This window comes from Tetrao urogallus, assembly GCF_951394365.1.
Source record: "Tetrao urogallus genome assembly, chromosome: 7".
Lineage (NCBI taxonomy): Eukaryota > Metazoa > Chordata > Aves > Galliformes > Phasianidae > Tetrao > Tetrao urogallus.
Window position 1 is genome coordinate 45322213 of NC_136820.1, and position 15293 is coordinate 45337505.

Sequence of the window (15293 nt, forward strand, 5' to 3'; positions counted from 1 at the left end):
GCAGAATTACATCACAGAGGAACAGCTTCTCCTATAAGCTTTGCATGTCAAGATGCTAATTTTACAAACCCTGAGGAGTTCACTTTTTGAGTTGTCACTGCCACTTGGCTATGCAAACTGTGCCAAAGCAGAGAGCTGCTGCCTTCTGTGCATGCTCATGCACTACCCCAAGGTAATGCCACTGCAGTCCCACCTATTCCTTGTTAAAGCTATGTACAGCTTCTGGCTCGGCTGGTTGTTTCCATTGTCTAGCTATTTTTTGGTTTGCCTGTTGTTCAGTGCTCTGTGCTCTCCTGCAGAGAGACAGTGGGGATAGAGCAGTTGCTGGGTTTCTTTTTGCCTCAAGTTTGCAGTTCTAGCTTTATCCCCATTGACCAACATATTTCTAAAATACAAAACTGCCCTGTTTTTGTAGTGCTTGTCTTGACACACAAGCGTGAAATAAACAGCAAGTAACTCATTAGTGATATATATATATAATTATTCCCTGTCTTTTGCTGCCCCAGGCTAAGGTAGCCAGAGTAAAAACCACTACAAGACTCACCAACTATTAGCTTTAGGATTATTGCAGTCACTTTGCAGGCCATAGTCCTACTTCCAGTATTGTGTATTCTCCCAGTACTGCAGAAGTGCAAGCCTTCATTTCCCCTGATAAATGCTGGGTAAGAAGAAATGGTCACCGCATACACGGCTCATTCCAGAGCAGCTCCTGTCAGGGCCACCAGCAGCAAAGATCCCTGCTCCCTGCTGCCTTCCCCCCGGCCCTGCAGCAGGTAGGGCTTGAGCTCCCTCTACCGTGAGCCTGAAGGTATTGAATGCAAATGGAAAAACAACGCTGGGTGAAACTCACATGCCAGGCAGAGAGGAGTCTCTTGTCGCAGGAAGCTGGATGTTGCACCGGCTATTTCCATGCAGGTATTTCTCCAGAACGCTATGGGATGTGGCAGCTCCTAGTGCTTTTTAAGAGCAAAGGACAGAAGACTTCTTACTAAAAGCTGAAGCAGCACATGGTTATCTTTATTGCCTGTGTAACATCTGCATGAAGCAAGAAGCAGAATGCAGTATAAATCCATGCATAACAGACACATCAATGACTCTCAGCAATCTTCCAGATGGAAAAAAAGCAGTACGTAGGTGGATACCTCTCTAACCTCATTAGCCAGGTCTCTCCTTTACACAGATTGCATCAAAGTTCACATCTTTAAGTGATGTAGAAATGCTTATTTGCCTGTATACTAAGTGAATCACTTTTTCACAATAAAAATATAGTTAAGTTCTATTAAATTTTCTTCTGAAAATAAATGTTTCTATCTTTCTGCTAGGACAATAAATTACAGTGTACCACAGATGTAGGCTTTAAGCAGATTTATAAATAAGCAGGAATTATGTATTTCACCTACAGCTTAACTGACTTCAAGGCGTTTAGTAAGAAATAAGCTGAAGATGCATTTAGAATCCAGACTCAATTTGTCAAGGGAAAAAATGTGTAACTGAAGTCAAGATAATGAGATTTAATGCTGTGGTACTTCTATGTAGGATAAGTATTCATGAATGATCTGTTCCTCCTCCTCCAGTGTTAAATCCAGATAATCCTCCTCATGTTCAGGAATATCCTCCAGGATTTCATTGACTGCATCAGTCTCCATGTCTTCATCTGTTGGTGAACTAGAAGAACCTTCAATTAGAAAAGAAATAAAGTCAGCAGTGGTTTCATTGCTGAAAGAAGTTTATACTTTCCCTCTTTCAGCAGCATGAATTTCTCTGCAAGAGCCAATTACTACAAACTACCTCTTATTTTAAAATTGCTCTACCAGTTATTGCAGGATGGCCAATTTTCCCTCTACTTAAAGCTGCAGGAAAGCCCTTAGTTGTACAACAGGGATTGCTTGAGCTCTGGCAGCTAATACGAGACAAAGCATGAGTTTCCTCTTTGCTAATGCAAGTATCAGTTACAGCTCTATCAAGATAAAGGGCATGTGGTCAGATCAGCTTCTGTATCACACATTTGGAATAAAACTTCATGGCAATAAAAAATAATTAAAAAAAAAAAAAAAAATCAGGCATTAACAAGCCAAAGATTTTCAGCACTAAGTCCAGGAAGCCAGAGAGTCTTAAGACTCTCTGAGAGTACAGGCAGGGAGAGGCTGATTCATTTTTAGACTTAATTAGTATGAGCGAATTCAGTTAGATGGGAAAAGCTAGAATTATCTGTGGGCTACAAAGGGCAGCGTGTTCCTCCTCAGTGATATGATGGAGATACCCAAGGCCTCCAGCCGTGCATGCTAAAGGCATGGCTAAGTCAGCAGCCACTCCTTTCAGCTTCTCCCAGGACGCCTCTGAAGGTTATCCTTTCCTTCTGGGCTACATCTGTCTTGTGTGCCTTCAGCTGACACTACACCCCTTATAGATCATAAATGGCCAGGACTGATTGTAGGGGCTGTAGCTTACCCAGGGCTAATGTCTGCCTTGTCAGTAACTACGGTACCAAGGAAATCAGTCTGAGGCCTGACTCAAAGTCCTCTGCAAACAGTGTAAGCAGAAATCAGATCATCCATTTGTACAAGAAGCAGAATAGCCTCCTGCTCTCTCTTAGTTGTTGCATGCAGCATTTCTTACTTGCAGACTCTGTGGGTGAGTCTTTAGATGAAGTTGATTCCTCTGACAGACTGGACCCCTCTGGAGATAGCTGAAGTGAATCTGGCAGAACTCCCCCATAATGAGCCAGCGTCTGGGAAGCTAAGTGGATGTTGCCTTTAAAGACCTTTAAAGCTTGCTTTGCTGACTCCTGGCTGAATCCCATGTACATCAGCTACAAGGGGCAGAAATAAAGAAATTCAAGCTCAGTCAGCATCAGTGACTGACAGGAATCTGACAGTCATTCCCCTTGCACAGAGGAAAGCGTTGCATACCAGGAATTCCAGGACACTGAGTGTGGTTTACTGGAATAGCTAACAACAGGGCAGTGACCTATTACAGGAATGGGAACGCTGAGCAAAATCAAGAGCCTCTTGTTTAACATCAGGCAAGCTCTTCAGTTTTCAAAGGGAACTTCAAAGCACTCCAGCATTCCAGGAGCGTGCATTTATTATTTATCTTTTCTATGCAATACAGTTTTCCTGCCTGACATTAAACTATCGAGCCACACTAGCTACTGAAGAGCTTTTCAGATGGCCCCTGATGAGAAAGACAGATGTCAACTCTTTCCCAAGTGCACTGCAATATGTTTAAATACTTGAATACGTTTCTTCTCTGATGTCTTTTTTAGAGTAAGAGCACTAGAATGCCTGTACTTCCTTCAGAACCTGTGCACCACACATTGGTGTGAAGGGCAGGAAGTAGAGAGGAATTACACTTCAGCCCAAGTGTGACTTCGCTGTGAAGAGCAGATGCAAGACGATGGAAATGTGACAGCATATGAAGCACATGGGACAATTTCCACAGCTTTGCGTAAGAAAGATCCAGCGTGGTTGAAGGTGTAATTCAGAAACAAGGCTACCAACTCCCCAGAAAGAAAAAGATTTGACTTACTTGGTCAATACTTTCTTGGGAAACCTGAAACTGGTCTGAGGCTGCAGAATCATCATCATCGTTTTCCAACAGTAACTCTGGATTGTCCAGAATAAACTATAGTAAAAATGGAGAGGGATCAGAACAGGGCAACATAGTTACATTAGTCCTCAATATGGAGAAGTGCATACAAGCAAAACCTCAACCATCTTAGTGTCTGATTCACCAGGTCAGGAAGTAGAAGTTTGGTCATTACAGTTCAAAAGAAGGGTACAAACTCACCAATACAGAAAGCAGAAAATAAGAATCTGCTCAGCAATTCTAAAAGAATACTTTTTTTTTTTTTTGTATGAAAGCACTACTTCTGGAAATCTTACCTTAAAAGCTTGGTCCAGGTTTCCTTGTGCATGATGAAGGGCTACTTGAGCAGCTCGCTCTGAGTAGCCCATACTTTTCAAGGTGTTTATGTCTTCCAGTCGCTGCCTTCTTTTAGCTCTCTCCTCCCTCCTTATCTGTGCCTTTTCCTGCAAGAATACAGCCATTACAAAGCTAACTGTGCATGGGATTGCTTCCACCTTCCCCTGTGCATGAGGAGTTTCTTGGATTTACTTCTTTTGAACTTGGATTTCTTGAGGAAAAAGAACTTAGTATTTTAAATACAGATTTCACTGCCAGACAGTGATCACTAAAGTGATTTGTATTCCCATGAGCAAGCACTGCAACCATGCTTCTGTTCTGAAGTCTCAGCAGATCTAATCCTACACTATCACAGCTATTATAGGCCCTTGTAGTAAGCGATAAACCAGCTTGGCAGATGGGTCTGTGGACCAAGACCTGCCAAGGACACACAGTCAGGGCTGGGCATGTAGCCAACAAGATCTCACAGCCATTTGACTTTTCTATCCACATTTCACTGTCTGAAGTCTTAAAATACCACCTCTACTTACCAAATGTAATTTCAGGCACTTCAAGTATGGCCAACACTGTCGGCTACTTATACTTCAGTACAACACAGCCTTCTCCCCTCTTGAATTTTCCGAGTCCAAACACTTCTATTAAGTTGTGGTTTCAAACTTGTGGCAGCAGATGTCAAGCTGTTAGTCACACTAACAGTGCCAAAGCATGATAATTTAAGTCCTTAATTTAGCATTATGGTGTACTAGTTATGCAAAACATGATCTTAGGGACACCCCAACAAATAGAATCCTTGGTTTAATGCTTTTACTGCCCCATACCTCTCTCCTGTTGGTAATAAGGTTGGCAGCATGCTCCACATTCCCATGGCACGCTCGCAGGGCAAGGCGAGCTTCCTGTTCAGAAAAGCCCAGGAATGACAGTTGATAAACCTTTTCTGGATCTATGTACAGTTCTTCATACAAATGAGATGCCTGTGTGTAAAGTGAACAACGTGACATCACTAACACTGCTGCTAACATACAAATGGAAAACAAAATCTCCCCATTTTCCTGAGTAAGCAGTGAACAGGTAGAAGGCACAGTCCAAACACAGGAGCATATTTCCTTCAGTAAGTTCCTAGTGCAAACAACTTGAAAGCTCTCCCTAATGGTGCCTCACCTTCTGGATGTACTCAGCAGCCTCCTTTTCTCTGCCACTGTGATAGTGTCCTATTCCCTGAAGAAGGTAAAGCCGTAGAAATAAAACCTTCTCACGGCCATAGCTTCCCTAAAGGATTGTTAAACAAAGGGGAGAGGGGGGTAAGCATATGTTAGAATATCCATTCATTATCAACAGAACATTATACATCTTTAATGAAATTTTAGTCACTAATATGCAAAGCTCAGTATGTAAATGAAGTGCCACAGCAAAATCTACACATATAAACATATTTGCTGTGACCTTGTTGTCAAACCCATTGCTTTCACAATGACACAATGACATAACCAGCAAGGAAGCACAAGAAAGCTTTAAACTAGAAGAGAGCCTTGGAATATTTGAACAGTAAGTGAATCAATGCAAGAAAAATAAAAAAACAAAACCAAAACACCACAACAAAACCACCCTAGTTTAATAAAACCAGCATACCTTGATATCAATAAGTCTTTCATGGTTCTCCCCATAGCACCTCTGGAAGCACCTGTGGGCTGTGGTCAGCTTTTTTTCTGCATCATCCAGGCAATCCAGCTGTTCCAGGCGGAAGTAGCACCACACTATATCCAGCTGCAGGACTGCATAGTTATCAACTGTGTTCAGCAGCTCCGTGCTGCACTCACTGGGAAAACAAAACATTTGGCTTTTTTAGGGGAGTGGTTGTTTGCCTTTTAACACTAACAAAATAACAGGCTAGGAGTACACATACTCATATGTACTCAAATGCATACACTCACTTACATACACTCAATTCATTGAGGAAGCATGTGCTTCATATTTGAGGCAGCAAACTGAAGCCAGTGGAACTTTAAGAAAACACTGATGTCCATCACTTTCATTAATACACAGGACATTCTTGATAACACTTCTTCCCAAAAGACTATGATAGCCACAATTATTATTTTTTTTTTTAACTATTTAAAGACAGCATCCATATAAAAGCAGGGTAGAATTAAGCACTCTATAACCTTTAAGACCACAGAGATCAATCATCTGCTTCATTGCAAGTGAATACATTAGAATATGCGTGAGTCTCCTTATTTGTGAGTGCAGATGAGAAGTAGAAAGGGGCATTACTTTGGGGAGGGGGTTCCTCAACATTAGCACCTTAGGGTTCTGACTGCTGACAGCAAACTAGATTACCAGCAGAAACTCCAATATGGTTACTGACCTCTGTGTTCTGCTCCACCTTTTTCGGAAATTATTCCTTACAGGAGTGATTGCAAAAGAGTACGTGCATCTGCCTCCCAAGCTACAGCAATTTATAGCCTCGTACATTAATGACTGTTTCTGTTTATGTAATAAGACAGACTAAATGGCCCAGTGGCTGTATCTGTTTCAGCTGTTCTACACGAAACCACCTGTCACCAAAAGTCAGAGGCTTCTCCTGCTATTTCCCAACTGCAGAGAGGGTGAGAAATAATCCTGGGCAAAAGAGGCCCTGATTTACACACGTAGCCAGGGCTAATGGTGTTCCTATATTTGGCTGACAGTACAGGAAAGCCAGATATAAATACTTCAAAAGGTTCTTACCAGAAATGTTTATCAGCATCTAACAAATATGGCAGAGCTATTTCATATTCCTTCTTTTTCATTAATGCTCTGCCCTTTTCGTGATAACCCATTGCCAACAGAAGTGCCTAGAAAAAAATATATCAAGTCATTTCTGTACTCCCCTCAGCTCTCTTTTATGACTAAAAATAATGATGTAGGTAATCCATTAGACTCCTTGTTCTTCCTACAAAAATACCGTTGTATCAGTTCAGTAAGAGTCATCATTTCACACTGCTTGATATTTTTATCTCATTTAATAATATATTGTCTAGGAAAAAAAAGCAACAAATGTTACTGACACATGAAGTGAAGCACCAAATTTATTCTAAAACTAAAACCACAGATTGATTCTCAGTAACCAGAGATAACAAGCTAAGCATTTTGCAAGTCCCACACATTCTAACAGTACCAAGCTTGTTTTGCTTCACTATTAGAACTATCTTGTATAACTCTTGTGATTCACTTCCTGTAAAGCCTCAGAACTGATAATTACATCTTGATCGTGGCAGGAAAACTCTCTAGTTCCTGCAGGATGGCAATTGCAATAATGACAGTCACAACCTGCAGTAGTTCTTCTCACCCAAGTTCCATACATCTGATGCTTTAACTTTTAGGCTCTTTAGCTCTCATCAGAACAATCTGCATTCTGAGAAAGGACGGCTATTTTTTCCAATCATCCAGAAACTCCAGATGAGTCACAAAACAGTGTGCCTCAGCAGATGCTAGAGCAGCAGTTAACATGTTGGGGGTCTGCTTGTTGTTGCTTCCCCTCCCCTGTATTTTTTTTCCTATTTTTATTTTGTTATATTTGTAAACATTTCTTACTTCAAAAAAATCCAACATCTTAAAAGACAGTGTTACAGCCATTCTTCTGCTTCAGCAGCCAACATCAGGTGTGTCACTCCTACTGTAATGACTGCATGCACCTGGCCAAAGACTTTCAGTTGGGAATGTGAGGTTTGAACAGGGAGCAAATTTAAATCTGAGATGGGTCACAGTGCAGAACATCTCAAAACTACTTTTTAGAAGTCTGACTTTGCAAGACTCATTTTGCCTCCAGCTGAAGTTGACTGAGCCTAATGAACAAGCTCATTTCATGTGGCCCTACAGCAATCAAAATTCAGGTGCTAGGAAACAAAGTTAAAACCCATCTTAAAAACAAACTGAAGAAAAAAAAAAAAAAGACATTGACAACACTGGAGCCTATGCAAGATTAAACCTGCAATTAGATCAGCAGTTAGGGGGCTGTCTTCAGATGGCTAAAGTACCTCAACTGCAGAGTTATACTTCATTTCCATTTCAAAATTATTTTTATTAAGCAAATATCTAGCTGACCCAGTGTATATCCCCAGAAAGCCCTAGTGTATTTCAATGCTGTATTTGAAATAGCTTCTTAAAGCCTGATTTGTCAAGTGTCTTATTAGCTCAGTAAGATAAATTTTACCTACTTTTTTGGCTTGAGGAGGAATCTCGATTGACCTCCCAGTCTGATTAGCTATATCTAGGTATGGAGCAGTATCTGCATCCAAGTACTCCTCTGAAACATAAGAAAAAGCAAGTTGTAAGTACCACCTCCTAAAAGAATACCATTGTTGCCATAAGATTATGTCATTAAGTATACAGTCAAACAACAAAGCAAACAACAACAGAAAACGTGAATTACAAAAGGGCTGGAGCACCTCACCCATGAAGAAAGGCTGAGGGGGTTGGGCTCGTTCAGCCTGGAAAAGAGAAAGCTCCGGGGAGATCGCATTGCAGCCTTCCAAAACTTGTCGGGAGCTTACAAGCAGGAAGGGGACCAACTTTTTACATGGTCTGAGAGTGATAGAACAAGGGGGAATGGCTTTAAACTGAAAGGGGAAATTTAGCTTAGATGATAGGAAGAAATTTTGTACTCGGAGGGGGGGATACACTGGCACTGCTGCCCAGGCAGGCTGCAGATGCCCATCCCAGGAGTTGCTCAAGGCCAGGTAGGATGGGGCCCCAGCAGCCCTGTCCATGGCAGGGGCTGAACTGGATGACCTTCAAGGTCCCTTCTACTCTAAGCTATTCTATGATTCTATTACATGAAGTCTGTTTTTAGACAGACCTACCACCACCAGCCTCAGCTGGCCAAGCACAAAGCACTTTAGGGCCCATTTTTTTGAATCTCCAGAGGAGATTCAGGCTGGGCATTCAGAAAAATTTCTTCAAGAGAGTGGTCAGGCACTGGCAGAGGCTGCCCAGGGAAGTGGAGTCACCATCCCTGGAGGTGCTCAAGACACAGTTTAGTGGGGACATACCGGTGGTAAGTGCATGGTTGGACAAGATGACCTTGGAGGTCTTTTCCAACCTCAGTGATTCTATGATTCTATCCTTTCCCAATGTCTTTGAAGTTTGACTGTTCTATTAATTTTTTGTTTTCACTTAAATTAGATTTAAAAAGGATGCTTTTCTTCCAAACAAAAGACAATTAAGAAGGAGTTTACAGAGGCTAAAAGCTTCTGCCCTGCAATTTTCCTCAGGTGAAACAGAAGGTTTGGTAGATTCTTCTTGTATTTCATGTTGCTTCACACAGAGCCTTGAGCCTTTGAGGACACTATATAAAGACTCTGTCATACTCTGGCATTTTGCTATAAATGACAGCTAGTAGTATCTTAAAGAGGCCCTATGCAGGATTCAAAGGCTGGGGTCTAAATTACCCCTTAAGTCAATAAAAAGACTCACTTCCTTTATTTGTTCAAAATCTGGTATTACAGTAGGCTGAAAGCAGCTTTGTTCACATACTATTTATGCATTTGGCAGGAATTCATTGCATACTCAATTTCAGCTTCTTGTTTGTGGATTTTTAAAACAGTAAAATAGAGAAGTGATTTAAGTTCATCATCTAGCAGTGCAATTCACAGACACACTTAATCTCATTTTGAAAGATTACTGTTAAATTGACCATATCCCTTTGACTTAATCCACAGTTGCAGGCAGCTGACATCAAACACAACGAGAAAAGAACAACCACGTTATAGATCAGAATGACAAGTGAGCTGTTCTGCACAATGTAACCATGGTTACACGTAGTCATATCTGAGGTAAACTACAAAAAAGTGTGTAAGACTTATCATACATTATTCCACTGTGCTTACATGAACAATAAGTTTAAAGCCTGCTCTCAGAGTTGTCAGTCCCTTAGCTGTCAAGTGCCAATTACATAATAATTGATTCATATTATATCCTTCAGCAAGTGGAAAATATTTTCTAGCATTCCACTTGTGTAATAATTAGAAAAGGAAGTTTTAATCAACTCAGTTTTCAAGTTGGCAGAAAACTACAAGAGTATAAACTGAAGTGACAGTGCAGGCATTCTCCATGCTGAAATGCTACAGAGATGATCTGCAAGATGCACAGCTCCCCACTCCCACACCAACCCTGCCCTACCTCTCTCTGCTAGGATTTCCAAACCCTTCTTAGTTCTTTGCATCTTCTCACTGATGTCTTTTTCTTTCTTGCGCTGAAGTTCTTCTTCGTGAACTTTTCTTTTAGTTTCCTCATCACTCTGTTCCAGTTGAAGTACCATCACTTTTGCATTGTGTGTTACACCTTGATCTTCAAGGGTTTTTCCTGCAAAACACAGTATTAGGATCACATTTCTCACACTTTATTTGTGAAGAAACCATTTTACATTGGAGTGCTACTGGAAAAAAAAAACAAAACAACAATCTCAACAGCCCCTTACCTTGCTTGCATTATAGTGGTGAACTACAATCAGTACCAGATGCAAGTATTCAGTCATGATCACTGTAAATTACTGACATCTTCCACAGAAACTCAAATCAGAAGCACATTTGCATTTAAGAAATGCTTTTAAAATGACTGGTATGGGTTTTTCCCCTAAGCACTCAAGAAACACAAGTGTTTCTATTTCAATTAATTGATCTCCAGGCAAAAACTAGAATAATGTGGGGTTAAACAAGGCATCCAGAATCACACATCACAACAATACCAGGACAGAGGAAATGGAAATTAAATCCAAGTTCTTATCAATTTCATGGCTCTAAGTAGCTCTGACTTATTCCAAGGGAAGAAATATGTCAGCTGCTCAGGTAACCAACAAAAAAAGAAAGTAGTTGTTGTTCAGTGTTTCAAACACATTGTGGGAATTAGCATGTGTAACACATGACAAACAAATTTCTGGACGTGCAGCTATGTAGTGTGGATTGGGGAAATTTATTTATTTTTGTTAAAATCCATTCTGGGTATTTCAACACTTCAGAAAATAGGTTTTCAACGTTTATTAAGGGATTCCTATAATCAATAGTTCTGAGTACTTTGATCATTACTATTTATTACCTTTACCTTAGAGCAGAGACTGGCAAATAGAACTGCAATTCCTTGGAGATTTTTCACATTAAAAAAAAAATTGCAAACAAGTTTGCTTCTGAGAAGCAATAAACTGAAAAACAAACACAGAAGTACACTCAACTGGAGACAGTTTACTTGACTAGAAATACATACCCAGGTCGAGCTGCTTCTTATTTATGATTATTTTGATAGCATTTTCTTGTAATGCATGCTCTTGTGCTATCCTGTGAAATAAATCATTGCATTTATGAATACAAACTTACAAGGACAAACAGCATTTCTAATAGAACAGTGGTAAAACTTGAAAACAACTATGTTAATAACTGGCTTAACATTTGGCTATGAAAGGCTGCTAAAAGTTAAAATAACATCATCAGAAAGCTTTCTATGCCATACAGGAAAAAGATGGGATACAGAAAGGGAAAAGCAAAATAGGCAGAAAAGAATCTGATTTTAGTTGGGTTAAAAACAAACAAACAAACAACACACCAAACCACAAAAGAGAAGCTGGTTCACTATTTAGAGGACCTGCCTCACTACAAACAGTGTTGATCACTGCTGCCTCCTCTGGTACTTGCTGATGACTTACAAAGGAGTCATTTCCTCTACTAACTTTCCTTTTTCCTGTGTTGAGCTGCCGCTTTTTAAATGAAGAACTGCCCTATCCAGGAATGCTGTACAGCCTACTCAGACACAACAAACAGTAAGGAAAACTTAAGAGAACCCAACAATAGTGCACTGCCTGCATTTCTGTGAATACCACACTGTCACACAGTACTAAGACAAGAACCAAAGGTGATTACACTTACTGTGATCTGAGCTCCTTGCCAGTGATGAACAGGCTAGTTTCCAGTGGGACTTTTCTGCTCTGTAGTGATTATATTGGATGGAAGAATGGAGGAAGAAAGGAAAAGAATGTATCATAGCACTTTGGGCATTTTTTTAAATTAACTGCTTTCTAACAACTGCAGTTTCTTTTTCAAATAAGAATCATGTTAACAGGGTTACTACTTGGCATACACACTATTAATTTCCAGGCAGGGAGCACACACTGCTATCCACTGCTAAAAATAAGCATTACTACTGCACAAGATTGATAGTTAGATAAATCCAAATTCAGACCCAAACAATTTAAACTAATTTAATTATGTGCTTCCAATCTTAACTCTGCTCTGTAATTATGCCACTCACCTGTGACTGGTGAAGTTATGATTAATTCCTATTACTGTGCCTGGTCCCAGATTAGATAAACTGGGATTTGAAATGAATTAATTCCCTCGTGCCCAGCAGCATAGAAGAAAGGAATTAGCAGACTATTTGTTTGTTTTAACTGCATGGCAAATACTTAACAACTGCTGCCTTTAGCCTGTCACATTCCCTGCTAATTAATTTTCACTGCAGGAGAGAGAACAACTATGATTGTGTTTTTTCAAGCATTCAGTGGAAAAAGAAACCTTCTGAAGTACAGGTTATCTCTGAAGATCACCATCTTCAGCAGAAATATATTATCCTCTTCCAGAGTCACCACTCACTGCTGCTGCTGCAAAGATGAATGCAACCTTTAAGTGCCCCTAAGCAAAGAAATTCTTTACCTGAGCAGATCAAGATGCACAGCTCTGGGGAAGATGCTGCTCTCACTCAGCAGAACCAAAACTAGAAAGTGATCTAAGACGGCAATTGTGTTTGCCAGAGACTGGCTTTGTCTGTACTAGTAAGAACCTAACCAAGAGCTGTTCTCTGTCCTGTAAAGCAGCTCACATCCATAGAATTGAATCCTCTCAGCCTTCAAAACAGCACAGCTGTATCCAAACCACTGATGGAGATCAGTCCCTCACCTTGTGCCTGACCATTGCTTGGCAGAACAGTGGGTGGACTGGGCAGAGCTGCTTCAGAGGATGCAAACAGCTGTGACTGCGGAACAGCCAGTGGGCTTTAGCTAACTAAAGTTCAGCTGAGCAGGGTAGATGCAGCCTTAGAATCCAGCACAGCAATCAGAGTGACACCAATTTCATTACTGTGGTATGTTTTATGCAGGAAACTAAAGGCTGAAGCCTGGATGTAAGGGGCAAATTGTTTGGAACCTCACTTAAAATAGATGAGTACCATCATAACAGAAAATCATACCTTTCCAAGTTCAGACACTGGAGGTTTAGTTAGCTGCCAGGTCTAGAACAGTTACAATATAAATCACTGTAAGAGCACTGCCACGTGCCATGGTTAAAAGCTACAGGAGGACTATTTTATATTATCAGCCATACACCACTTAAGATGACAGAGCATTCAATTTGGTCATTGCAATTAAAAAGAAAGGGGACTTCTTAAAAAATTAAAGATGTCATTGAAACAAGAGCTGTGGTAATAAAGTGATATTCATTTGCTAATGCAACTTTAGGTATTTTACAACTGAAAAAATATCTGCTCTTTATTACTAGCATGAACAGTTAAGTCAGAAGAAATTAAATTGAACTAGACAGACTCAAATCTAATTTACTTTTCTTAATTGAAAGATCATTTCTCATTAAATCCTACAAGGAAGACAATTACTAGTCACCCAACACTATATCCCCTCTTCATGATATTCCCATATATCTGAGGAACTAAAACTATATCTACATAACTTCTTCTCCCTCCCCACCCCCAGCATTATTATTTTTTTAATATCAAACACAGATTCATCATGCAAAGCACCCAAAGAAGTTGAGGAAGAACACGTTTGCACTGGATGTATAACTAGAACTCAGAAGGCCATAAAGTAAAGTTACTTCTCCCAGCTTTTCTCCAACATCGCTTACTTTCCTCCGAGGCAGATGTATATCAAGTCTTGCAATCCCAGTCACTTTATAATTTTCATTTCCTGTTCCACGCTCAATTGCTTTACACCGTATTTCTTCCAGCATATTCTCTGCATCATTCTGATTGATTTTCAGCTTGGATGCATATTTTTGGACAAGCTCCTAAGAAAACAGCAAGAAAAATCTGGCGAAATGCACCAGTAATACGACTGGACACACGACACCAGCTCAGATGGAATATTTACCTTCATCTCTTCACCAGCTTCTTTTTTATCATTTGTATACGGTGGTTTCCACAGCTGAATTTTGTCTTCTCTTAAGCAACTTGTCAGCTTTGCTATCAAATACTTCTTTTGTGCCATTCTTTTAAAGAAAAGCAAACAAGCAAAAAATACCATTGAGTATGAAACACATTTTGGTGGGGAAGGGAACCTAACAACAAAACTACTATCAAAAATTGGAACATAGACAATTCAGGAACCCCCCCCAATTTAGTATTTTGTGGCAGGAAATCTCTTCCTAACCTCTCATATAAGCTACAATTGCAGAACACATTGATTCTTCAAAATCCATGACAAAACTATTCTTTCCTGCCCTGGAAAGTGCTGCTCATTCCAATCCCTCTGCAAAACTTGTCTGTGCTATGCCTCTGCCCTCCTGCTTTTCTCCACCAGCCACTGGTTGAACACAAGTTATGACTCTTTTGGAAACAGAAAAGAGATGTCAAGAAACATCTCAGTCCCACAAACTTCCCCATGAGAAGACCATAACACAATGTCCTCATCCCTCCAGCAAATGAAATCAGTGCCAAGATCCATGCCTCCCCTCTCAGATCTCAATCATTTGGCAAGAAGCCACATTTAATACTATCATGAAAAGGTACTGTAAAACCCTGCTATCGCAGTGATGAAATAGCAGCTTGTCACTTTTCATAGTCCACGATACGTTCTTCCCACTCCCACTGCAGAAAAAGCACAAAGAGCACAAGCAACATAAAGTACAGAGACTGAGATTCAATGTGATGTGCACTGTAGATCTGCAGCAGGCAATGAAGCACCCATCACTAGGGAAAAGTTGGCAGTGTGCTGAACAGAGCAATTCCCTGGCTCACAGGTGATAATTTAGGCTGAACTCATCACAAGTTACATTCAGTTGAGAAAAAGCAGTTACCTCTGAGTAAATCAGCATTTCCATGAAAAAAAGTCCATTAAAAAAAATGGTGTTCAAGAAATGTTTAGATGTCGTACTGAGGGATGTGGTTTGGTGGGAAATATTGGTGATATGTGGTTGATTGGACTGAATGACCTTAGGGACCTATTCCAACCTCTATGATTCTATAACAAGGAATAGAGAAGGCAGAGAGAGGGTAAGGAAAGGAGGATGAGGTGATCTTGGAAGAAAAAAAAAAAAAAACAAAAAAAACCACACACACTCCACAAAGAAAATCTATTTACTTATGACTTGGCTCTTGTACACCAGGAATCATATGGGAGATGT

General features: G+C 40.3%; 1 protein-coding gene across 1 annotated transcript; it reads right to left on the reverse strand.

Moving 5' to 3' along the window:
• Positions 1 to 1511: 1511 nt before the first annotated feature.
• Positions 1512 to 14158, reverse strand: NUB1 (negative regulator of ubiquitin like proteins 1; the record flags this gene model as incomplete). The annotated part of the gene is made up of 14 exons (XM_079538535.1): positions 1512 to 1675; positions 2617 to 2809; positions 3529 to 3624; positions 3885 to 4031; positions 4743 to 4895; positions 5083 to 5190; positions 5551 to 5737; positions 6649 to 6755; positions 8118 to 8206; positions 10081 to 10263; positions 11158 to 11228; positions 11814 to 11872; positions 13797 to 13958; positions 14042 to 14158. 14 exons carry the CDS (start codon positions 14156 to 14158, stop codon positions 1512 to 1514), a joined length of 1836 nt encoding a protein of 611 aa, XP_079394661.1.
• Positions 14159 to 15293: the final 1135 nt, after the last annotated feature.